The 26,933-nt window shown below is 39.5% G+C and overlaps 1 protein-coding gene across 1 annotated transcript in view; it reads right to left on the bottom strand.

Moving 5' to 3' along the window:
* Positions 1–552: 552 nt before the first annotated feature.
* Positions 553–26,933, bottom strand: part of ARL13B (ARF like GTPase 13B) — a 54,373-nt gene continuing 27,992 nt past the window's right edge. Inside the window, exons 5-11 of the mRNA XM_074144252.1 lie at positions 20,696–20,801; positions 16,743–16,945; positions 14,300–14,396; positions 12,412–12,643; positions 11,845–11,961; positions 11,325–11,393; positions 553–2,845 (exon numbers count right to left, since the gene is read on the bottom strand). Of these exons, the coding sequence (XP_074000353.1) occupies positions 2,769–2,845; positions 11,325–11,393; positions 11,845–11,961; positions 12,412–12,643; positions 14,300–14,396; positions 16,743–16,945; positions 20,696–20,801 (901 nt within the window). The 3' untranslated portion in view covers positions 553–2,768. The remainder of the gene's footprint in view (positions 2,846–11,324; positions 11,394–11,844; positions 11,962–12,411; positions 12,644–14,299; positions 14,397–16,742; positions 16,946–20,695; positions 20,802–26,933) is intronic.

Genomic DNA, 26,933 nt, shown 5'->3' with positions numbered 1-26,933 from the left:
GAAAACAGTAAGAATGACTTATTTTGAAGCAGTGATTACCTTTTACACTAATTCAGCCATTGAAAATTATTATTCCTTATCTTAGAAAATATATTTAACTTACCTTTAAAAAATTCTGTCTAAAATGTATTTAAATTGTTGCACATAGATAATGCAAAATGTTCTGCTTGTGTAGCATATTTCTGTGTACCTACCACTCGTATTTAAGTACAAATACTCTTAGCTGAATGTACTGATACATTTTGAAAGTGATGTTATTGGCACTGAAAAGCATCAGAACCTGACAAAATCTTCTGAATTGTGTCATAATTATTACCTCTCAACTTACAACTGTGCGACTTACTACCTCTTAGATATTAAGTGCACTATCAAAGCACTTTAAATGTATACATACATACATAACTTAGTGCCAATCTATCAATATATTCTAGATTTGATCACATTGCAGTTGTAAAAATATGCAAAGATTCCATCTAGAACATCTCTATTTTGTACATTTTAGCAATGTAAATGAGACTAGCAGCCATTAAGCATTTATGACTACACTTGCTTCCAAAAAAGTGGACATTTATTTATATGGGAAACATGTTGATGCTCTGCATTAATTTTATTCTATACATAAATGTCATCTTGAGCAAATAAAAAGTCAAGGTAGTATAAATTACTGAAAAAAAATACTGTAGTAAATAATTACAGAACATATTAATAAACAAAACTGTATGAAACATTTTTTAGTACTTTGGTCATATATTGGTAAAATTTATTTTAAAAGCAGAAACAAAACTGGTACATGTGTCCACATACACAACACGCATAACACACATTTCACATATAAGTATCAACACCTTCCATTTCTCAAATTTTGTTTCCACAGCAGTATTAAGCTTTATTTTTAATAAAGAATTCCATTAATTTATTTTAGATTAGTGTCAAAATAAAAGGGTAATACACTTCTAGAAACTGAAGCTGTAAAAAAATTAGCTTGCAAATTTAGAGCCTTTAAGCCAAAAAAATGTGTGGTAACATAGCTGAAAACAGTAAGTGAGATTGCACAAGTAAATTTTACGTAGCCCCCCTCTCCACTCAATATTGTCTGTGTTTGAAGTGAAAATTACTAAATCCTGACAACAATCAAACTGAACCATGTTACACTACTAGAATACAACAAAAGTATTCTTATGCTGAGTGTTACACACAAATTGTTTCATCCTTACACTAACCTAGCAAACTTGGAATATTCCTTTCCATCCATTCCAAACTTAATATTCTTAAGACTGACTTTTTCCTCCACTCAAATATACTCTTTAAAAAATCTTAGCTAATACTTTCATTTTGATTAATATGGTAGATATTTCTTTGTGTAACTCATTGCTGTAAAGGGTATATGGTAAAGATTTCTAATGTCAAAAACACTGAATATATACATTGCATTGTTTTAACATGTACTAAAATCTTTTGGTAATGACATGTTATGGAAGACTGACAGCGTAATAGAAAATCAAGTGATGCTTCTTCAAAAACTCTTTGAATGGGGGCTTCATACTTGCTGTAACTAAATGGCATAACAATATACCTGTAAAAAATATACCAATTGTTGTCTCTAATCTATGAGGAAGAATAGCATATACAGAACATTTAAACAGAAATATATGCAATTGTAACCTTAGTTGTTTATTTATCACTTGTATGTGATTTTTTTAACGTAAAATTAACAAGTGACATGGAAATATTATGTAAATCCTTAATAATCTGAAGTTTCTTTTGTTTTCAAGATGGCATTTTAGTATTATCAAGATTAAAAAGTGCTGGAGCTTATATGCATACTGGTTGATTCAGTTTTCCATCAGAATTGATGACTGAATTAGTGCAAAACTATGTGCAATTTTCTTGTATGATGTAGCAGACAATACAATATTCAGCTCTATTTTGCCAATTGCATTTTTTACCTATGCCAAACTCAGTTAACAAAACAAAGAAAACAACACATAAGAAAACTTTCAGACAATTCAAGTAGCATAATTTTGTATAAAATGTATTTATCTTAAACTTCCCTTTCTACCTTCGTCCCCCTTCAGATTGCCAGAAATATGAAATATGCATCTGACAATGTAATCCCTAATACAAAGTATTACTACTGTAAGAGAAACGTAAGAGTCAAACATACTCTACTTATATGCGTTTGACTATCACCTTTCTAATGCTTTTTAGGTATCATTTTATTGGTAATAGGTATGCGTGTCCACTCAAACTTTCAAATAATTTTATAAAAAGTTAGAAAAATATACTTAATATTTGTTGTATAACCTTCCTATATTCACTCTATCATACATGAATCTTATAAAATGCTTTAGAACCATTTATTAGCTGCAAAAATACCAACCACTGTGCAGCACCTGGAGAAAGGTCTTGGTGAGGACATACAATCCAGTATTATGTGATCTTGAAGGTATTTTTCTTCAGGTTTACAGCTATGAATTTTCACAAGTAAACCCGATATTCAATACTATATTCACGTGAGCATCCATTCGCACATAGACCTTTCTTGATTTCATGCTAAATCCTGAAGAAGAGCTGGTGGTGTAAAAAGTAAATGACAAAGTCTGATCAACTAAGTATGATAAAATGAACTCCATGTTTAATTGCCACCAAGTTATTTTGCAACAAGCTGATAGACTGCCATTTTTAAAGTTTTCCTTCAAGGGCAAAAAGTGTTTCTGATATACATATATATTTTTTAAGATCTTTTTCAAATGCTATTTGTGATCCAGTTAAGCAATGACATCATGGGTATCACTGTTGGGTCTCTGGCGTATAGTCAGCGGAGGCAGAGGCTTTCCATAGAAATCTGCATAAGAAATGCCAGAGAAGAAAAACATATTATTCTGTTATTTACCATCTCCCTTCCTTAAAGGCTGTTTAAATAAGGTAAATTCTTGCTTCCTTAATGGAAGCTAGGTAGCCTACAAGTTTAGAGCTAATTCCTACATGCAACTTTCAGACATAGTGCTAATTGTCTGGAGGGGTATTGGCCAAAACAGGATTTAATTACATTTTGTTATACATGCATCAGTATTTGCAAGATCAAGCCCAAAGGTAAGCCATAAACATCCCTAAAAATATGAAGTGAGACATCCAAAGTGTATAAGTAACAATTGAAAAAATAAAGTATCAAAATTTGAATGTTACTGTAGACAAGTATGCATAGCTATAAAGTTTTAAGTGACAGTAATGCTATGCAGCATCCAAAATTTTGGGACCGTTTATGCATGGCATCAATCTTGAAAGCCATATTCATTTTCTAAAAGAACTATATTAAGAATTTTGACATAAAAATACAACATTTCCTTTTGTCAATTAAGTAATTTAAAGTAATAAAATTGTCCAAGACAAAGTTATTAAGTATACCAGAGGAGAACAACAAGTATTCTCAAACATTTGTAACTGATATAAAAGAAAAAAAAACATGCAGACTGGTACATGCAAAGCATTTCACAAGCAAAATAACATCATGAAAGATGGTAAGATGAAACAGGTAGAAATCAAGAAAAAAATAAAAGCAGCTTTTTGAAGCATTCAAATCTCAATTTTGTTTATACAGACAATCTCCTCCTCAACAAAGCCTTGGTGGCCTGCCAACACAAAACTCAGCTTTAATAAGTCATAATTTTCCAGGAAAAATGTATTCCAATTGTTCTAAATATGCAATAACTTGTTAAAATGGCATTCCTGAGCTAAAATTAACAAAAGCAAACAAGTTGGATTACATTACTCTAACAGTACGTGTACATGTCTATGGGATCAAGGTTTTAGTTATCCTTGCATTTAATCAGTAAAGTAATAACAATTTTCTATTACTGTCGTAAATCCTTTGATTTTAATGGAGCTAATTCAGTATTACAGCAGCATATGAAAGGCAACAGAACTGCAACAAATGATTACAGGGTAAATGAAAACCTGTACAATGGATGTATTTATTAGCCATTTTCTTGAGGTCTGGCAAACAATTTTAGGACTGCCAGGCAATTTTACCTACCATAATGAGAGAGGTTTATCATTCTTGCAAATGTATCCTCCAGTGACAATAAATATACGCTTATACCTAGTGTTGTGCTAGAATCATTAGCATGACTGGAAAAATGGCAGTCTTTAGTGAAAATAAGTGTATAATTAAAGATTTGTATAATTGACTCTACTGCCTGTTAACTCTGCCTAAACATCCAACATAGTGTTCTCTGCTAAGAATGACACAGAAATGACTCAATATATATACTAAATAGCCTGTTCATCAACACTTAAATTTTTCAGTTTGAACATCAAATGATTAAGACAGATTCATGTCTCTGAGGTCACATGGCATTAAAAACCAGCCCTACATCTAGTGTAGTGTGTTTCAACCTCACACTACACTAGTTCTATATATTTCAGTAGCAAGGTCTACCACGTATCTCTGACACTTCAAAAAATCACTTTTTAAGACCCCAAAAAAGGAATAACTGCTATCCTAACTAACAAAGACCTGTACTAGAATGCATGGTAATACTGAGAAACATCTGTTCCTGTGTTTTTCCATGGACTAGTAGAAATCAACACTACAAAAAGTCATACCTGTTTTGAAGCTTAAGGGGGTTTCTTAACTTACATTGAGGAAACTATCAAACATTTCATTGTTACACTCTTGGACAAAGACTTTGAAAGTACTCCTGAAAATAATCTCTATGCATAACCAAGCCTCCTTAAACTTTTAAAAGCAGATTATTAAATACTTTTTTCTTTCTTTGCTCTTACAGACACTAACAATTTTACCTGGAGTCCTGACAACAGCATCTACTGGGCATCCTACCGGAACTGAGGTTTTACAGACTGGTCTACATGAAGGTAGGTGCTTATTTGCACCATATACAAAGACTTTTCAGCCACTTGGCCAGTAACAGTTTCTCAAAAAGAATTCTTCAAGAGAATTGCTATAGAAAACTGCACTTCAGAGAATCCAAAAATCTCACAGAAAAGAAAGCCTTGCTAAAGGAAATAAAAAAAATAAATACTTTAAGCTTTCACTGCAAATTGTGTCTTCAAGACGTTTATATCAATTAATCATGAAACCAACACGGAAAGCAGGCCTTTTTATTTCACAAAGCTTGAATGCCTGAAAAACTTTTAAAACCACCTTTACAGGTGCGCAAAACATTTTGGGCAAAGCTGGACACCCACCCCTCACTCCCCTCTCAATATCAAAACTGATTTATTTCTTTGCTGAAGGGACAGACAAAAAGAAGTTGGTTTTCAGAAAGATACAATTCATGGAATATTCTAAAAAATGGATCAAAGGTAGGCTCCACTGGTCTTAGGAAAACTCAGATGAGTTTCCAAGCAGGAGCAGGTTATCTCCCTGCAAAATACATAAAAAATAATTGAAAAATACTGTTGTGTGACAGAAAAGGGGCAAGGACAGATGTCAAGCTAAAATAAGTGCAAGTGCACACAAGCGCACTCGGTAGTGTTAGGTTAATGGTTGAACTCGATCTTAAGGGTCCTTTCCAACCTAAATGATTCTATGATTCTCTCCAATGGTCTGTTAAAAAACAGCTGCTTTAAACAAAATATGTAATTTATGTTCTTGAATATCAGGACCTAACTAAAGGTTTGACAATGCTGCACCATGAGTTTGGACAGCCTTTTTCATTTATAACTAGTGCCTTCCTAATAAATGTTTTCTTGCTTTCTCAGGATTTTCTGTATCTGTGTGAATCTTGCGAGTGTCTCAAAATTCCTGAAAAAAAACATCTCGGCAAAGAGCAGTCAAAGTCTTAAACTCAGCTGCAAAGTTCTGAGCGCTCCAAGTGTCCTCTGATGTCAGTGGTTACACCTTTGGTCAAGACATCATTCCCCTACCAACATCTTTTCCATCATTAGATTGCAGAATACTTTAATTATTACCCTTACGTTACAAATGGACTAAATACAGATCTCGGGTTACTAACTTATACACCTGTGAGTAAGGAACAATTTAAGCAATTTTTTTCCTCCCATGGAAGGAGGAAAATGAATTAGGGTTATGGATAAGGGGTTAGGGTTCAGGGTTCGGGTTTGGATTAGGGGTTGGGGGTTGAGGGGTGGGGGTTGGAGGTTCGGGTTGGGGTTCGGGTTAGGGTTACGGTTAGGGTTCAGGTTTGGGGGTTGGGGGTTGGAGTTGGGTTAGCATTAGTGTTCAGGGTTCTGGTTAGGGTTCAGGGGTTGGGGTTTGGGTTCGGGGGTTGCGTTAGGGTTAGGGTTCGGGCTAGGGCTAGGGGCTGGGAGTTAGGGTTGGGGTTAACGTGGGGGTTGGGGGTAGGGGTTAGGGGTGGGGATTAGGGTTAGGGGCTAGGGGTTGGGGGTAGGGGTTAGAGTTAGGGTTGGGGTTAGGGGTGGGGATTAGGGTTAGGTTGGGGGTTGGGGTTAGGGTTAGGGGTTGCGGGTTAGGGCTGGGGCTAGGGTTAGAGGGTGGGGGTTGGGGGTGGGGGTTGGGTTGGGGTCGGGGTTAGGGCTAGGGCTGGGGCTAGGGTTGGGGTTAGGGGTTGAAGGTTAGGGGTAGGGGGTGGGGGTTGAGTGTTAGGGGTTGGGGGTTAGGGTTCGGGCTAGGGTTAGGGTTCCGGGGGTGGGGGGATGGGGTTAGGGTTAGAGTTCAGGTTCAGGGGTTGGGGTTAGGGGGTTAGGGATAGGAGGTTCAGGTTCGGGGTTCAGTGTAGGGGATTCAGGTTTGGGTTTTGGGGTTGGTGTTTGGGTTCGGGGGGTTGGGGTTAGGGTTAGAGGTTGGAGTTCGGGGGTTGGGGGAGTGTGGGTTCAGGTTTGGGTTAGTGGTTGTTGTACGGGGGTTGGGGGAATGGGGGTTAGGGTTGGGGGTGGGGATGGGGATTAGGGGGGTGGGGGAGGGGGTTAGGGGATTAGGGTGGGGGTGGGGTTTGGTGTAGGGGGTTGGGGTTAGGCTTCGGGGTAGGGGTTCGGCTTTGGGTTAGGGGGTTGGGGTTAGGGTTAGGGGTTGGGGGAGTGAGGGTTCAGGTTAGGGGTGGGGTTCAGGCGGTGGGGGGGTGGGGCTCGGGCTAGGGTTAGGGCTAGGGTCCAGGTTAGGGTTAGGGTTAGGGCTAGGGCTAGGGTTAGCGGTAGGGTTAGGGTTAGGGCTAGGGTTAGGGTTCAGGGCGTGGGGGGGTTAGGGTTCGGGAGTGGGTTCGGGGTTGGGAGTGGGGGTTGGAGTTCGGGGGTTTGGGGAGTGTGGGTTAGGGTTAGGGTTAGAGTTAGGGTTCGGGTAAGGGATAGGGTTTGGGGGGTGGGGGGGTGGAGGGTTAGGGTTCGGGTTCAGGTTAGGGGGTTGGGGGAGGAGGTTAGGGGGTTCGAGTTAGGGTTCGGGGGTTGGGAGGTTCGTGGATTAGGGGTGGTGGTTGGGGTTAGGGTTCGGGGGTTGGGGTTAGAGTGGGGGTGGGGATTGGGGGGATGGGTTGGGGGAGGAGGTTAGGAGGTTCAGGTTTGGGGGTGGTGGTTGGTGTTCGGGGTAGGGGGAGCGGGGGGTTCTGGTTTGGGTTCAGGTTAGGGTTCGGGGGTTGGGGTTAGGGTGAGGACTGGGGGGATGGGGAGGGGATTAGGGGGTTCAGGTTTGGGGGGGTTGGGCTTCGGTGTAGGGGGTTGGGGTTCGGGGGTAGGGATTTGGGGGCTGGGGTTGGGCTTCGGGTTAGAGTTCGGGGGTTGGGGGGGTGGGGGGTTGGCGGTGGTGGTTGGGGTTATGGTTCGGGGGGTGGGGTGGGGTGGGGTTGGGGATAGTGATTGGGGAGGGGGTTTGGGTTAGGGGGTTCAGGTTCAGGGTGGGGGTTGGAGTTCAGTGTAGAGGACTGGGGTTTGGGTTGGGGTTCGGGTTTGGAGTAGGGGGTTGGGGGTGGGGGTTAGGGTTAGGGGTTCGGGTTTGGGGTTAGGGGCTAGAGGTCAGGTTTAGGGGCTAGGGCTTAGGGCTAGGGTTAAGCTTAGGGCTAGGGCCAGGGGCTAGGCTTAGGGTTAGGGTTGGGGCTGGGTTTAGGGCTAGGGGCTAGGGTTGGCGGCTAGGGCTAGGGCTGGGTTAGGGTTAGGGATCAGGATGGGCTGGGGTTAGAGCTAGGGCTGGGGCTAGGTTTCGGGGCTAGGGTTGGGGCTGGGGCTAGGGTTCGGGGCTGGGGATAGGGGCTAGGGTTCAGGGGTTGGGGTTTGGGTTCGGGTGACTGGGGGGTGGGGGAGGGGTTAGGGGGTTCGGGGGAGGGGGAGCGGGGGGTTTGGGTTTTGATTCAGGTTAGGGTTCGGGGGTTGGGGTTAGGGTGAGGATTGGGGGGGTGAGGGAGGGGGTTACGAGGTTCAGGTTCAGGGGGGTTGGGGTTCGGTGGCTGGGGTTGGGCTTCGGGTTATAGTTCGGGGGTTGGGCTTCGGGTTATAGTTCGGGGGTTGGGGGGGTGGAGGGTTGGCGGTGGTGGTTGGGGTTATGGTTCGGGGGGTGGGGTTGGGGATAGTGATTGGGGAGGTGGGGGTGGGGGAGGGGGTTTGGGTTAGGGGGTTCACGTTTGGGGGTGGGGGTTGGGGTTCGGTGTAGGGGGTTTGCGTTCGGGTTGGGGTTCGGGGTAGGGGGTTCGGGTTCAGGGTAGGGTTCGGGGGTTGGGGGAGTGGGGGTTCGGGTTAGGGGTAGGGTTAGGGTTCGGGGGGTGAGGGGGTGAGGGGTTCGGGTTGGGGTTAGGGATTGGGGGGTTAGGGGAGGGAGTTAGGGCCTTCAGGTTCAGGGGTGGGGGTTCGAAGTAGGGGGTTGGGGCTTGGGTTAGGGTTTGGGGGTAGGGGTTCGGGTTCGGGGGTTGGGCTTCGGGTTAGGGTTCAGGGGTTGGGGGTGGTGGTTGGGGTTAGGGTTTGGGGGTTGGGGTTAGGGTTAGGGGGTTCAGGTTCAGGGGTGGGGGTTGGAGTTCGGTGTAGAGGGTTGGGGTTCGGGTTTGGGGTAGGGGGTTGGGGGTGGGGGTTAGGGTTGGGGCTTGGAGTTCGGGGTTTGGGTGAGTGGGGGTACGGGTATGGGTTAGGGGGGTGGTGGGTTAGGGTTCGGAGGTTGGGGGGTTGGGAGGTTGGGGTTAGGGATTAGGGTTAGGGGGTTTGGGTTCAGGGAGTGGAAGGTTCGGGTTAGGGTTCGGGTTCAGAGGGTGGGGGGTTAGGGTCAGGGTTAGGGTTGGGGGTGGCGATTGGGGGCGTGGGCGTGAGGGAGGGGGTTAAGGTGTTCAGGTTCGGGGGTGGGCATTGGGGTTCGGTGTAGCCGCTTGGGGTTGGGGTTAGGGGGTTCAGGTTCAGGGGTGGGGGTTGGTGTTTGGGTTCAGGTTAGAGATTAGGTTCCGGTTAGGGGGTTGGGGGTGGGGGTTAGGGTTCGGGGGTGGGGTTGGGCATTCGGTTTCGGGTTAGGGTTCAGGTTAGGGGGTGGGGGTCGGCATTGGGGTTCGGGAGTTCGGGGTGGGGGTTCAGGTTCAGGAATCGGGGGTTCGGTGCCCCGTTAGGGTTAGGGACAGGGTTAGGGTTCGCTGGTTGGGGTTGGGGTTAGGGTTCGGGGTAGGGTTAGTCCCTAAATGAGTCCCACCCATGTTCTTGCTACAAAATGCAACACCACCCTGAGGCACATACAAAAATTGAGTAACACCCCTTCCCTTTCCTCCCCTCCCTACCTCTTCATCAGGCTTTTCTTTCTTGCCGCCTTCTGTCTATATGCCTTTAAAAAAAAGAGCAAGATGGTTTTATGATTAAAACCACAAATTACATTTTATGCACATGAATTATGCTCCTGTGAAAAATAAATATCTAGTCTCTAGAGAACTTAATTCCTCTTTAGGCATCTTTTGATTCTTTGGCAGAGAAGCTCCATGTTCTGTTGCTTCGGAACTTCAGCAGGTATGTCCGCATGGTGCTGTTCTACATCATAGTAGGACAATCAGTTCAAGTCAGGGTTAAGCTCAAGGATCACTACAGCCACACTCAGCTCCTTTCTCTATAAGTTTCTCAATTAATATTCTCTTTGTTCAATTTGATTAAGTGTTCCCTTTGCTTTACTTTGGTTTTTCTCATCTCATATTACTCCAGGTGCCTCCATATTCATTTGGCTTTTCAAAAATTGAAAAATAAAAACATAAGAAAAATTCAGACATAAGTTAAAACTGAAAAAAAAGATGCAGTATGAGCACATGAAAAGCAATCTTCCATGGTCTTCTGAAAATAGTCATTACTGAAGAGAGAAATCAAGAATCTGCCTACAACCCCAAGACATTTCCAGTTATTAAATTCATTTAGACTATCAGTTTGTGAACTTTCAGGGACACTGGCTCTCCAGGTAAAGCAGCAGATCCCAAGCTTTATCACTGAAACCTCTCCTTGCAGACCAATAACCTAGTTTTCAGTTGGAAGTCTCACTACTTCTGCAAGCAATTTTATGCTGAGCTTTTCATCATAGCTGGGATTGCAGTATCTCATGTGGAGTTGGTAACATAATGCACTTAATTCGAGGTGCCCACCTCTTTAGCTTTCCTTCTCACAATAAAGCCCACCACAATCAATGACAAAAATCTTACAGACTATGCTTTTAAAACTATATGGAAACAGCAGCAGTGGGCAGAAGAGGTTTTAAACTATCTCAAGAGGCAACACAAAGAGTCAGCTTACACACAGCAAATTCATCTGACATGGGCTATGGTTCACAGAACCCCAGAAACACATGGGGCCCATTTGGGTTCAGTATTGTGAAGCAATTAGCACTTCCAGTTTAGATCGTAAGATCAGTGTGGAAAGAAACAGGCAGCTTAGTGCAGAATCAGCCTGGACGTGGAAAGCCACTATGGACACCAAATTAATAAACCCTGCTGTATCTCTGCAGTCCTGCTTAGGTGTTTCTGCAGTATCCTCTCTGCTGAGTACCTCAGACTTCTTTCAGTATCCAGGTAACCCAACTTCTGTCCCCATTGCACCAGATAATGATGAACTGTCTACATGCAATATGTGTTTGACCTCTTAAAGTAACCAGTCCTGTTACTCTTTGTTATATGGCACATTATAATATGTAGATGCATGCTGCTGTGAAAATAACTTCAGATGATTAATAGCTTCTGATATGCCCTGCCAACTTTATAGGGGAATCTGAGACAACTTACGCTTTTTGGTAAAAAAATAAATAAGACTTGAAAAATCAAAAAGATGCTTTCTACTAAGCAAAAGAGTTAGCTTTTGGTCAATAAAAATTAGCATGAAGAAATTAAAAAAAGATGAAGAATGAAATGAATGAACAATTGAGAATGCTTTTAAAGTACAAACCCCAAAATATTTTCAATTACCAGCATGATGTGTTTCACCAAGAGGCTCAAGTTTTCGAAGTCTATTAAGTTTGGGAGTTCCCCAGCCAACTAAAGAAAAACAAAGACAGTCAAAACACACCAAGACTGCACCTGATTCTGATGAAATGTAGGGAAGCCAGTTATCTGGGAGAAATCAAAGCATTTAGAAATGTCAGAAGCATGTAATATATTGTATATATGGTGAATAATGATGAAACACTTTAAAAATAAACTGATTTACCCTTAAAAATATTGATATTTTTAATGACTTTTCATCAGTGAGTAGTTAAGTCTCTGACTCTTTTTTGTGAAAACAACATCATCTTCCCCTGCCTGGAATGCATCAAATCAATACTGCTGAAAGTTCAGACCACACTGCATCAAGGATTTCCTGGAGAGTGAGGCTTAGAAGCATATCTCTGTATGAAAACCATTCCAATTTCACCATTTACAAATGAATATTTTAAAGGCTTAATAACCACCAATTGAGACATCAATTATTGTTTGTTAGCACACTTACCTGGTGGAAGAGCTGGTGGTGGCGTAGGATTTTTGGGAACAGCATCTTCTGCATTAACAGGTTCTACTCTGTGGCCCCTTTTTAATTTTGGTTTTTTATTTTTTTTCTTACTGTTATCTATATTAAACAGAAATAAAGTGTTACAAATCGTACAGTTATATTCAGAGAATATGTTGCATCATCTTTTAATACAATTGTTGGGGTGAGATGCATCAGCATTTTCAGTCCAAACTTAAACACAAAAGCATGTGAAATGTAAATTTTACACAACATTTTGCTATAGAAAATAAACTATGTTTTAATAAAGAAATTCAACTTAGCTTGATACTGTCAGAACTTGGACCACATGTTTGATTATGATAAAAATGAACCAAGTTTCAGCTATGGTATCAGTCACATCAACAAACACGCACTTTTTGGAAACAGATTTTCCAATACAATAACCTAATGGTGCATTTTTATGTTTTCAATAAACTGACATGTGGTATCATGAAAAGTAATACAGAGAGAGGGAAGAACTATGTGAAAAATAACATGAAATGACACATTAAAAGGAAGCAGTTTTACCTGAGTCAAGGCATTCTGAGGTTTGCTGCTCATTCAGTTCCTCATGCAGCAAAAGCTGTGTAGTTGTAGAATTGCATGTTTCTAGTCTACTATCATTTGTATTTTGGCTACTGCTACTTGAGAAGTGCCGGGCGTCTACTTGCTCTTGCTCTGTTTGTGATTTCAAGACAATCGTAGCTTTTTCAGTCTCCAACCTTTGCCGCTTCTTTTCCTTTTCAATTTGCTTTTCATTCTAACAAAAAGTATAAGATTTTTTTTAACAACTTATAATGTTGTAAACTGATTAATTGGACTAGAAGGTTATTTTAAAAATAAAAGTATTTTAGGAATATTTTGATGTCCCACAGCTAGCATAGAAAATATTTTCAAATAGGTGAAGAAATTTTATTTCCAATATCCTGCCCAGAGGAAAGGGGAAAACAAAAAAAAAAGATTAACAGCAAAAGAAATGATCTTTAGGTTTATAGCCTGTTTTCTTGCTTTCTTTTTGATCATATGGCAAAAAGAAACGCTAGCTATATAAACAACATAGAATCATAGAATGGTTAGAGTTGGAAGGGACCTTAAAGATCATCTGGTTCCAACCCCCCTGCCATGGGCAGGGACACCTCCCACTAGACCAGGTTGCTCAAAGCCCCATCCAGCCTGGCCTTAAACACTTCCAGGGATGGGGCATCCACAACTTCCCTGGGCAACCTGTTCCAGTGCTTCACTACCCTTACAGTAAAGAATTTCCTCCTAATATCTAATCTAAATCTCCCCTCTTCCAATTTAAAACCATTACCCCTTGTCCTGTCACTACACCTCCTGACAAAGAGTCCCTCTCCGGCTCTCCTGTAGGCTCCCTTCAGATATTGGAAGGCTGCTATGAGGTCTCCCCAGAGCCTTCTCTTCTCCAGGCTGAACAATCCCAGCTCTCTCAGCCTGTCTTCATAGGGGAGGTGCTCCATCAACAGTGAAGGGTTAAAAAACTCCTAATTTCTTCTTCTTCACTTTTTTTTTTTTTAATGTTTTAGTTAAAAATAAATACATATGTACAGAGTTTAAGTATCTAGAGAGCGCTACCATGATTTGGACAAATATTGATTGCATCATACAGACTCAAAGATAGGCTGTTTCACAGGCTTTATATCACTAAATCACCATCTCTGCAAAAATCACAGCTATACCCTTCTCATCTTACTCTGCATGTATTATAAAGTGTATTATCATGCATGTAGCTGACTTTGCAAGATATATGGATATGGGCACTTTTGTCATAGAGAGAAGCAAATGTTTGAATTACTTACTGGAAAAGTCTCAGAGTTTATGTGTTTCTTGAGACTACATTATCTCAAGTCAACTGAATAAAAAAAAAATGGTACGATAAATAAGAACTACCTGAACGCAGAAACACAGGTTAAGGAAACTTTATATATTAATTTTTTTCATATTTCAAAGCTAAGCAAACTTCTCAATTGTCTCAGTTTTCAACAGAAAACAGGTTATGCTCAAAAATCTAAATAGTTGAAGTAGTCAGTGATATTTTATAACTCACTACATCACTGAAACATTTTACAAGAAACTAATAGACCTTGAATATTTTTCAGTCCTGAATATCCAATAGTTTAATTAGGAAGTGTGTTCAGTCATCTGCTTACAATACCCTTATTTTACTGTGGCTACAGAACTTTTTGTCACCGAATCAGTAATAGGGGATTTTCTTAACGTGAAAGCATTGATTCAATGCACACAAAACAAAACTGCCAAGATTAAAAAAGATAATTAAAATAATGCTGTGCTAACAGACTTAGAACAATTGTTTTAAATGAACCATTTTCCTCATTACCTCTCAGACATTTGTTAGCAGTAGGTCTAAAATAATCCAAGTTTCCACATATTCTCATACCTCAGAGATTACAGCAGATATAGGCTGGAAGGGATTTTCAGAGTTCCCAGGCTCAGGGTCTTCCTCATCAGGTACACTTCTTCCTTCTTCTCTTTCCCTTTGTTGTTGTTGTTGGGTTTATGTTGTTGTTGTTTTAGCAGTTTGGGGATTAGGTTTTTTTGAGAGGAGCAGGGGGGAGAGAGGGAGGGGAGGGAAGAGGGGAGATGAACAAAGAAATATGAAGAAGCCAAGCCATACATTTTATATAACAGAGAACACTTATTAGGTCATCTAACTCATCCTCCAATTTATGCCACCTGATTTTTACAACATGCTTCTGTATTTTGAAAAACATTCTACAGAAATCAGAATGATAGACTAACATCAATAAAGCACAAGTATATTTTATGGCAGAGGTAGAAACACATGCTGCAATGTGCCAGAATGTTCAATCAGCACTTCAAGAAGTGGAAGCAGTTTCTGAGGACAGGATACATGACAGAATACATCTGTAACAGAAGGGTTTTGATTGTTCAACAATATGCTGACATTTTAACACTAGTAATCTTTTATAACTGTAGTTTCAAGGTATTCAATCATTTAAAAAAAAAAAAATAAAAAAATCTATGTGGTGGGAAACCAGACTATCTAAAACCTCCTCTCCTATTTTTAATACACCTGCATTTCTCATAATTCTAGATTCTTCTTAATATACATAAAGGAGAACTGGTGTCAGACTGCTCAGTTTATGTAGTAACAGGGAATCATATTTGCTTCAACAAAAAAGTTTGGAAAGACACATAATCCTCAGTACATTGTTGTTGCACCAGCACTACTTATTTTTTATGTACCAGATTTCTATGTAAGAAATATTAAATTACTATATCATTAATAAATTATATTCTCATCAAACACTTTTCATTGATCGATCTGATGGAACTTGTGCAAAGGAAGTCACTGTAACACCGACTTTACAGCTGCAAGTACTGAGAGAGGCAGTAACCCCATTGTTTGGAGGCACAGATGGGAATGTAAAGGAGGTCACTGATCTGCCCATGAAACCATACTTCTTTGAAAGAATGGCCAGTACTGTGTTAAAACTTATTGGCACTACTTCTCTCTGGTTTTCCATTTGAAACAAGATCGTCGTTACTAACATACTGTGGAGGAAATACACTTTGAGAAAACATTCAGGGAAGCAAATCTGAACAAAAAGCTATCTGGGGAGTTATTAAAGCACATAATGAAACAGAATTACACTTGAATCAAGAATAATCTGTTTCTTACAGTAAGAAATTGATTTGACGCAAAACAGCAAGACAAGAGTTAATGCCATCTCTTATAGCTGAGACAAGCCCTCAGCTACAGGTAAAACCAGCAGAAGTTACCAGTTAGCATTCCCCTAAGACACAGGGAGAGTTTAGCAAAACCTTTAAGCCTTTAATCCAAATCAAACCCAACCAATTCTTCCAGTGAATAAATACAATCAAGATCACTGAGCGGGAACAAAATATACAGAAAATGCCTGTATCCTCAGATAATCTCTTTGAGACAAGTTTCAAAGTCAGTCCTCCTTGCTACACCTCTCAACATGGCATAAATCCAACACAATCCAACATGGTCAGAGGGTTTTGTCTATGAAGAGGTATCTGGCACACCAACAGCATATGCATTTTTTAAATAATTTTGTGAAGTATGTATGAGGACTGTGTCAAATTCCAGGTGTTCAAAATGTGCTTAAGTAATTTACTTGCTGAAGTAAACCAAATCAGCAAGAGTACAAGCCAAGACACTTCACAGTAGCTTCACAGTTACTTCTAACAGTAACTGAGACGTGCAAATCTCTGCATATATAAGGCAGACGGGGGACTGGGCTGCTCAGTGAATTTTATAAGAATGCCCCAGTAAAATGATTCACATCAGTCTCTAATAGGAATCATGGTGGGCCACTGACCACTTGCCCCATCTCCCTTCGATGCATCATCTTAAATTCCTCCATGCCCCACCTGCTGGATATCCTGAACTTAATAAAGTGCAGTGTTGAATAAAGTTTCACATCTAGTCTTTGATTTTCACATACAGGTTACAAAGTCTAACTCAAGTTAATAAAAGTTTCTTTTAGAACACTCTTGAAGGTAATTTAAGATTAAATGACAGGATTTATTTTGTAGGTTAGCCTCTTGGGAAGTTACGTTAGCAAGGCCAAATTTATTCCACAACTACCTTGCAATTCTCATTCTCCAGCATAAAGTGAATAAAATAAAGGGGGTGAACCAGGTAAAATCTTGTAGGTTTTAAAGGAAGCCTTTTAGCATTCAGGTCCTTACTTTTAATACGGAGGCTCTTGGATTGTAAGCTTTAAATCTTTGACAGTTTAGTTCCCATAAGGTCCCTGTACAGGAATGAATCAAGTGTCTCAGAGAAAGGGAGGAAAGGGAGGTAGGAGAAATTACAGAGAGAATACCTTTCTTCTCGTATCCTTCTCACTCGCTCAGCTCGTTCTAGTTTCTTTTGTTCTTCATATGCTTTTTGTTCTGTAGTGTCTCTTTGGATGCGCTCATTTAAGGCATCAAAATCTTTTGCTATGATATGTAGAAGCCAATATAAACCCTTTTTTATTGATTTATCAATTTTTTTCCCACAGCCCATGACAGCTGAGCAAGGTTCCTGTAAATATAAGGAGAAGGAGGAGAAAATTATTTGCAGTTCAGATCATGTTCCTTGACTGAAAACAAGAAATCAGCCAAACAACTACTGTTTACTCTGAAGCTTGCAAAACATTGAGAAGTATAGGAAATAAATTTGCATTTAGGTATTCTATAAATTTAGATGCTTTTTTTGCCATGATAAATATGATATTAGTTGTACCAAATTCCACTATTTCCAGTCCTTTTCCAAAAATACTAGAATACTGCACAGAAAAAGATATTTGCGTGTTTACCTCTAAATAGGCATATATATACACATTATGTATACACACACCTGTTACATATACACCTGCTATGTGTATATATATTTATACACCTGTTTCTATACACATCCATATCTATGCATCTATATAGAAATATAATTTATCAACCTCAAATATGTATGTTCTGTTCTGCTGCTGCTTTATAATAGCCTGTGTTATATTTATCTAGTAAAATGGAATAGACGAGAAGCAAGAGAATCAGCTTAACTTCAGTTCATGAAAGAAATGTTAGACACTCATAAACACCTACAGGATAAATAAAATCCAGCATGACTTTATCAGAAAAACTGTCAAACCAATTAAATTTTTTAGATCAGAACAGGTATTGTGGATAGGAATCCTTGATTGGAGTAAAACTTTTATCACGGTATTATCATCACCAAGCAAGAGAAACGTGATTAATGCAAATCTAGGGGAAGATGGGTACAAAAGCCATTGTTATTAGTTTGGAATAATTTATCAACCTTGGATGCAACACTTCAAGGAAGTGGATTGACGGGAAAGAATCAAAAGGAGCACAGTGAGAAAAATCAGACAAAATGTGTTATGAACACACAGCTGCTAAGAAAACATTGAAGGAACAGGAGCGGTTCCTGTATTGAGATGAGAAAGCTTCAAGGAGATATGATAATAGCATTCAAAAACATGAGGCATATCTGCAAATAGGAAAAGAATAATTTCTCTTCATATTCATAGTCAGGAGGACAAGTACAATCAGCTGTTAATTGGAATGAAAAAGATATGGCTTGATTTTAGCTTAGAACATGGAAAAGGATGAGATGACCTCACAAGATCTTTTCAGAACTATTTTCCAGAATGCTTTGGAGCACTGTATGCTGTCTTAAACTGTTATCTGAATAACAGTTTAAGAGATCCAGCTATGTATTTGACATGAAGAAATTAGAGACATAATCCCACACACTGGTACAGGTCAGGGGCTGACCTGCTGAGAAGCAGCTCTGTAGAGTGAGACCTTGGAGTCCTGGTGGATAACAAATTACCCACAAACTAGCAATGTGCCCTTGTGACCAGGAAGGCCAGTGGTCTCCTGAGGTGCATTAAAAAGAGCATGGCCAGCAGGTCGAGGGAGGTCATCTTCCCCCTCTACTCTGCCCTGGTGAGGCTGCATCTGGAGTACTGTGTCCAGTTCTGGGCCCCCCAGTTCAAGAAAGACAGGGAACCGCTGGAAAGAGTCCAGCGGAGGGCTACAAAGATGATCAAGGGAATGAAGCACCTCTTCTATGAGGAAAGCCTGAATGACCTGGGTCTGTTGAGCCTGGAGAAGAGAAGACTGAGAGGGGATCTTATAAATGCTTACAAATATCTAAAGGGTGGGTGTCAAGAAGATGGGGTCAGGCTCTTCTCAGTGGTGCCTGGTTAGACAGGACAAGGGGCAACAGACACAAGCTGGAACACAGGAAGTTCTGTCTGAACGTGCAGAAAAACTTCTTTACTTTGAGGGTGACAGAGCACTGGAACAGGCTGCCCAGAGAGGTTGTGGAGTCTCCTCTAGAGCTATTCAAAACCCACCTGGATGTGATCCTGTCCAGCCTGCTCTAGCTGGACTTGCTTTGGCAGGGGGGTTGGACTAGATGATCTCCGAAGGTCTCTTCCAACCCCTACAATTCTGTGATTCTGTGAGATTATATTTCACACTGATTGTGTTCAGGATTTGTGTTCATGAATGAAGAAAGATTAAAAAAACCTAACTCCCCAACATCAAAACCTAAAAATTCTCTGCATTATCTCTTCATTTGAGAAGCATTTAAATAGCACTATATTCTGATACGGTATCTACTACTTACAACAGAAAAAGTAATTCTGACCTGTTATTTCCCCCCATAGTGCCAAACCTAGTTAGCATTTTTATATACTGCTACCATGTCTAAATTAAGGTTCAAATTTGAGTGTTGTTTGCTATGGAATGCTACAATGTTCTCTAGACAAATGACTTCTTTCCACTTGCTTTAATATTTTGTGGGAAAATTTAAAGATCCAGAAGAAAACTAATTAAAATAATAAGAACAAACAAAAGTTTTTTTGGTCCTTGTCTAATTTTATCTAAATCTTGTTTCATAATACCCCTGTTTAAATTCTCCCCACGAGTCATCATACTGAAACACGTTGGGATCTTCAATGAGCCTAGTAAAGAAGCTGCCCATTTGAGTACATGAGAGTCTCCTGTGCTTTCAGCTAAAATGACTCCGAGTATGTGATCTAGTTTCTTTGTTGATTACACCCAGGATATAAATGGAGTACAAGAACAGCATTTTACTGGAACTTGTCATAAATTAAGTAATTCTAAAGTATTGGAAAAATACACTAGAATCTTTCTGGTCTTTTCTATTTTGCCACAGCAGTCCCTCAGAAAAAAAGCTGTGAACTAGCAATTTTTATTGTTGCTATATCCATAGTGCAAAATCCACCAACTGAAAAGCCCTCAAAGAATCATGACCATAGCTATGCCCTACTATTACCTAGCTATCTAGAGAAAACAACAGTAATGTGTACTACCCTATGACTTTTGCAACTCTCCTTAGGGAATTAAAAGTCTTTTTTAAATTTTAAAATCCAAATATCAGATGGAATGGTTTTGCAAAATTACCTTCTAATTTTTGTTAATAACAGCATAACTCTCATTATCTTTTAAAATGTTTCTTATTGCAATTAGAAAAAGATTATAGAAGTAAAGCCCACAAATAGTTAACCAACAAACTGGTTGATTAAAACAAAGGCTTAAAGTAAGCTTCAAGGACTAGTGGTTTGGAGAAATTACCTGAAATATTGACCAATATTAAGTAGCCTTCATATAGGTTTCTGGGTTTGGCTCCTCCCCCCCCTCCCCCTTTTTAATTTTTTTTTTTTTTTTTTATTTTAACGTGACTGTGAATACTACAACTGAAATGTAGTTATTTTAGGACAGATATTAACTAGCGCTAATAGCGCTCTTTGATGACTACTGCGCTGGGAATTAGATGCACTGGGAATTAGATTAAGTTCTTACTGTTTGCCAGATGGTAGCTCACTCTAAATGATGGTTTTAGCTATGAACAGAAATGAGACAAACATCACATGTGAACACTGATCCTTCCTGAATGTCAACAAATTCTATTTTCTGCTTCTTTTTTAAAAAGCTGGAATACTAAACTTGCGTTCCAACTAAACAAGATTTAAACCACATCAGTAATTAATTTTTCTTAAATGGTTTCAGAGTAGACTAGCAGGTACACTTCGAGAACCTTGTTGTAAAGATTTCTTCAACAGATCCATAAGCAGAACGTCAAGGTGAACCGTAGAGTTGCTTGCAAAACAGACATATGTACAGTATCTTCGCTAAGGTTGCAAGGTTCTAGTTTCAGTTTTACACCATGTGGCACAATCCCTCACTTTATTGCAACCAGTTACATATATATATGAGAAAATGAAGCATTTTAAAATATACTTACAATTTGACATAGACACTTGTGTTCATTGACAAGCTTTTCCAGAGATAAGGATTCAATTACATCTGCTTCTGACAGAGCTCCTTCTCTGTCCTGCTTATTTGCCAGCCTAAAGAAGAGATCAAAGGAAATACTTAGCATGCACCCTGATGAGAGAGATTCTCACACCTCCAAAAGCTAAGTTTTGGACAAAAGTTGGAAGAAGAGGAAGGAGAAAGTAAAAAGAAAATACCTGGTTTCAGCTTTAATTCTTAATTGTTCTTTCTACTTAATAAACAATTTAGTCCATGCACTATATTCAGCAGATGCTAGTATTAAATAATTACTAAGCACCCACAGAAAAAAAGCACTTACATTTTACAGCTAAGAAGATGGATGTAAAAGACTGTACTGATCTACATCTAAAGCTACACAGCACAACCTGATGGAGTCTATTGAATCAACGTTCAGAACTCTGCAACTTCCCAATCCATGTGCTTTTCCCCACATAATACTGCTTCATGATCAACCCTTCCATTGCCAGAGAACTTTGATTCAACTCTATGAATAAAATCACAAATATTTGGCTTCCATTAACGCAATGGCAGATGGTTTTGGAACCAGACGACATAGCCTTTCTTCTGAAATCTCAAGTCATGGTCAAATGGCTTTTAAGGAATGTTAGGCCAAGGCTTGTACTTTGGATTTATCATACTCCTCACAGGGAGGGAACAATGGAAGGAATTCACTCCATATTTAGCAGAACTTGTCAGCACCTCATTCAACCTAAGACCTTATTCCTTCTCATTTCCCAGAATCACAGTATTACACCTCAGTTCTTAATTATTTTATTCCCAAGAGAGTTTTTAACATCAAAGAGACATTAAAAGAAAAAGCCGTGTTGCATCTACAGCTCAAAAAACCATTCCTTGTCACCATTAACCTCACACACCAGATTCATTATCTAGTCTTTCCTTTCAAGTAGAGTTCACGAAGGAAACCAAGGAGACAGCTTCTCAGATATCCATTCTCACTCATTCTTAAGCAGTCTTAAGAATGATTTGTGGTCCAGAAGGTTCACATACTTATTATCAGCTTGGGGATAAAAACCCCTACATCCTACTGATGATCAACTTCGCTGACTTGCCTGCAGAGCTATAAGGAGGCAAAAGGCTTTTCCCACCCAGCCCCTGCTTTGATAATCCATTCCCATTTCTCAACAAAAAGAGTAACTCTACAGTACTTTATATGATTTAGGGCAGAAATTCCCTAACTGGTTCGTGTTCAATGCATATACAAAAGCTATGACATTTTCCATATGCTTATGATACTCCAGCACTACTCCTTCCCACCAACCAGCTAGGACAAGTAATGTCCCCTCAGTATTTGGCTATGAAACAGGGCCAAACCTAAATCAGCAAAAAACTGAACTGAAATTCAAGAAAGCTGTAGAAAATAATGAGAAGACTGGAAACAATTATCTCCACTTTTTTTTTTTCATTTAACCTATCTTTGTCACAATCTAAAAATCCTACTGCACTGCCCCTTAATCTCAAAAAGCAGTCCTTGGCAGTGCTGTCAATTCCTATCTAGATCTAACTGAAGAAAATATTTCCAAACACACACTTTGTTGCCACAGCCTATTCCTTTCTCACCTCAGGATTAAATAACTGCAATATTTACTATGTTATTGGACTGCACATTTTACAAAGCACAGCTGAAGCAGAATGAAATGTCGGTAAACCGCATAGCTCAGTGTGAGCGTGACACTAATGTTCTATAACTCGCAGTAGCTGCTGACTTTTAACCTCTAATATCTTGAAAGGTGTAAGACTTGTCGTTTTGGTGAATTAGCTACCATTTTCTCCACAGCACTCCTGTTGCAATATTGACTCTATTCAAAAAAATACATCTTAGTGGCTGTATCTGGAAAAGTAGCATATCCAAACAGCTGCCTCCACCTTATGCTCCCCAAGATCTGAAGTGGTATAGCACAGGTCATACATTTCCTGCTGTACACCCCTGCGCCCTGTATACCCTAAAGGCTTCAGCCTTTAGGTCAAACTTATACATGGAGTTCAAATATTTTGAAGGTACTGACAGTGACATAGGGTATTGGTATGCTGGATTTTTTTTCTCCCCTTTCGAGTAAACGTATGAATTACTTAGCCTTGCTTTCTTTTTCCTTCGTGCTTCAGTGTAGAAGAAAGCAATCCCTGCACTTCCACTTGGGCTTCATGGGCAGGCAGTGCTCCACCTGCAGCTTACAAGGCCTCTCTCTATCCAGGGAGCTGCTCCTAGACACTTCCTGCTCCTGGGCAGCTCCAGCAGTGATCCGCCTCTCAGCAAGGCTGGGTTTCAAACAGGCAGAACCAGATTCCCCACGTAGAAAGTAATCAATTTGCCTGTCTACCGCAGTTGCAGAAGTCAGTTTCTCTCTCACACCACCGCTCCTGAAGATGAACCCTTGGACAATTATTTAAGAACCAGAAGCAGAAGGCATGCAGAAAATACCGAACGGAATGCCGCTCAAGACACATTACTTAGGCAAATACTTGAAACAATGCTTTTCAGATTATACAGAAGCTTACCCTCAGCAGTTCCTCTGTGAAGGATAAACCAGAAAGCCACCAGCACAAGATTAAAAGGTAAAGGCTTTTCTTTTACTTAATGTTTATAAAGTTGCAAATATCTGAAAAAGCCTGTGTAGTGTGTTTTAGAATGGAAATGTGCCTAAGTGTCAAGGCATACAAATAATGGATGTCTACCCTCCAAAGAATTGGATATTTTTCTGGGTAAATATAGTCTCAGAGCTCTGCCACTCATACACAGGAATACTAGGTTTTGAGGCAAGTTTTATGCATAAAACTTTCTGTTTTAGGGAATGCATCAGAGTTATCTTAAAGGATAGACCTTGATTTTAATTTTCCAAGTCAGTAGAACTTCATATATAGCAATTTTTCATGTTTAAAGAACTGTAGGAGTTATATATCAAAACATACTTGAAAGCACAGAAGAGTGTCTGTTGGTTTATCACATTAAGTTTGCTGAGTGAGAAGCTTTCATATATAAAATCATGCTTGGCTTATTTCAATTTCACATAAAGCATATTTGGAACCTTCTTAGTGTAACAAACTTACTTTATCCAAGAAATAAAGAAAAGGTAGGCACCAACTGCTTTTATATCAAGCCGGATTTTTTTAAGCAACTAGAGAGCTTTTGAACTTTATTTTAAGAGTCATGGGAAACAATGTGGAAAGGGAGTGTATGTGTGCATTGGCACAACTGACATCTACAGTTCAGTAACAATATTTCTCTTAGAAGCCAGAAGACATGCCAGAGAAAAACAAAGTCTGAATGCAAACTATGTGTGTTCCTTGACCTGTTTTTAAAATGTAAATTACTGATCAAAGAGGAATAATAATAAAAAATCAGTATTAAAGTTTACTTCACAATCCAAAAGATTTGGTGAAAAAAAATCCAGAATGAAAAGGACACATTTGTATTTCAGCTTTCATCAAAAATCCAAGAGGTGTTATAGAAAGGGCTTATTTGAGAAGAGGGTATTTTGTGTGAGGGTGTGTGCGCGCACGTGTTTTTGTTTTCTTGTTTTGCAGAGTTGGAGGGGTTTTTTTAAATCACTGTTACTTTTCAACTTACACATTTCTTGACACTTGTGTGAAATTCTCATACAGTAACATAACACTGAAAACTAAATACTGCAGAGGGTACACAGTGGGGAGGAGAGGAGGGGAGTAACCTGTAAAAGTGTCTCAGAGATGCTGCTTTTGGAGTTGAGTTTAATCAGAGTCAGTTACACAAACCCATAATTTTGGGTGAAACCTGCATGGTGGCCACCAAAATTAACAAAGAGCAGAGCATCCCTGGAGTCAAAATATTATAGTATCAGAACTATCAACATGATTAAAAGCAACTTAAGGAAAGTGTATATTTATGAGAATGGTTTATCTAAGATCAAGAATATTAGTCTTTAAGCTACTTCAAGAAGCCATAACTTTGAGTGACTGAATCAGCATTTCGGGGAAAACAAAGAAGAGAGAACTTTTGAATTTAACAGCAGTCTAACACAAGTGAAAGAACAATGCCATATTCTTCAGTCTACAGCCATCTTCTATTTAAAAATGCTGTTCTACCTTTTTTTCCCCTCAGAAATTTCACCTCTCATCTATTAACTTTTTTTCTTGGGCAATCCTGCGGACAGCAATCAGGAGGATGTTTTATCCTAGAAAAGCGAGGCCTCAGCAGATATAGCAAGAAAAGGTTTGTTAGTCTCTTTATGCTGTGCTTATGTTAACATACATGAAAGAAACTCCTGATCTACAAACAGGCAGAAAGACGTCAGTTTGTCAGATTGTTTTGTTTGTTCTTTCCTCTTCAGTTACTGGCAGCTCATTGGCTTTTCGAGGAAGTCACAGAAAACAAAATTCTTGCTATTTTTAACAAACAAGGAGACAGGAGAACTAGCCAACTGTTTCAGGCCTCCCATGGAGACCATAAGGCATTCTTAAGATTTAGCTCTGAGCCCCTTCTTTCCACAGACTTTTCACGGATTGCTTTAAAAGCTTTTAACTACACTGAAATAATCCAAATGGTGAGTGTTAACAGATCTTAAATGACATTCTTCTTTAGCACTCTAAACCCCTGCTCCTCCTACATTGTTGACAATTACAAACCAATCAGTAACTTTTTACTGATTGACACTAGGCTCTTTCTCTACTTGGCTTATTTAATTTCTTTAGTTTGCTTTTCATGGCTTCAATTCTTATGTAAAACAATCCTTTGACTACTAGGGTAAGCTATAACGATAAATTGCTACAAGATTATCTGTCTGCAAGCATCAATTAAGAGTTTTCTTTCATGCAGTTGCAGGGAGCTAGGCAAGACATTTCTCTAACTCAGTCTTTTCCCTAAACAGTTCCTCCAGGTCACACTTAAATAAGAGAATAATAAGAAATAAGATTCTAAACTCATCCTGTTTATAATATCTCTAGGCAACTCTAGAGCAACTTCATTCTCATATTACCTTTTGAAGTGGTCACAAGAACATCAACAATTATAATTTGTTTCATTTTGGTTAAGTGGCCTCATTCTTACCTCAGGTCTGAATCATGTTCCTGTTTACCGAAAGCATATTTCTCTGGCACGCTGCTCTGCTATCAGCTTAATCATACCTATTGATCAAATAGGCTGTATCCAGAGAGATGTCTGAGCTCACATCAAGAATATTATGTTCAGCTTCCAGATGTGTAATTCCAAAAGCAGCGGCAATAAATGTTATTGCCATATATTTTTGTACGAGATTTTAAAAAATTGTAAATATGAATTCTTTTCTTATACTCTATTTCACCTTGATATATGAATACCTAGGCAAACACGAAGTTATTTAGTCGAAGTTGCCTGTAAGAGACGTTTTTAAAAAAACGGCCTGGAAATCGTCACATTTATTACAGGTGGGTTCCAAGGCTGCGATACGTAGCTATATGGTCTGACACAGATGAAACGGGAATGTAAAGTAGGTTGAATATTACAGTACAAATTTGAGCCTGCAATTCTACTGTCAGGAAGACAAAAATCTTGAAACTGATTTATAGCAATACAAAGTCATTAACTAGGTCTTCTAACTATGTATTCTTTTAAATGGAAAGAATTTCACCTGTTCTCTATCCTGTTGCAGCCTTTTCTCTTGCTCCTAATTTATTGTCAAATACTGCTTTAAAAATACGTCAATACCTGGACCTTAATTATGTTATCTTTTGGCAGAGGAGACTATGATTTTCTTTCTGAATTTCATATTCGCACCAGCTAATTAAGTGAAGGTGCTGATTTCCAGTATTATTCTTGCTGGAAATAAAAAAAATAAACTCAGGTACCTACATTTACTTCTCTGTACTGCTCATTTCTGAGGTCTCTTAAAGAGCACTACTGACTGTAAACGTCTGCTTTAATAGGTGAAAAAAACCACCATGAAAATATTAAATAAGTTCTTCAGTTTTGCTTTTAATCAAGGGATACTCCGTTCCCTTACTAATTACAGAGAATAATCTACAGACTAACTGATTTGCAGAGTGAGATCATTGTTTTGTCGGTCAGGAGTTGTAGGTAGGTGCAGTATGCGTCACTGTAACTGTGACTTATGTGGGTGCAAAAGCATGAACTCACCACATTCCATTACCCAAAGTATCGGTAGGGAAATGAGAATTGTTGTCTGTAGACGTGGAAATAGATTCTTTTCTTCAAGCAG

Source organism: Numenius arquata, chromosome 1 (assembly GCF_964106895.1).
Source record: "Numenius arquata chromosome 1, bNumArq3.hap1.1, whole genome shotgun sequence".
NCBI lineage: Eukaryota > Metazoa > Chordata > Aves > Charadriiformes > Scolopacidae > Numenius > Numenius arquata.
Note: the sequence above shows the minus strand (reverse complement) of the source record. Positions and strands in the feature narration are given on the sequence as shown.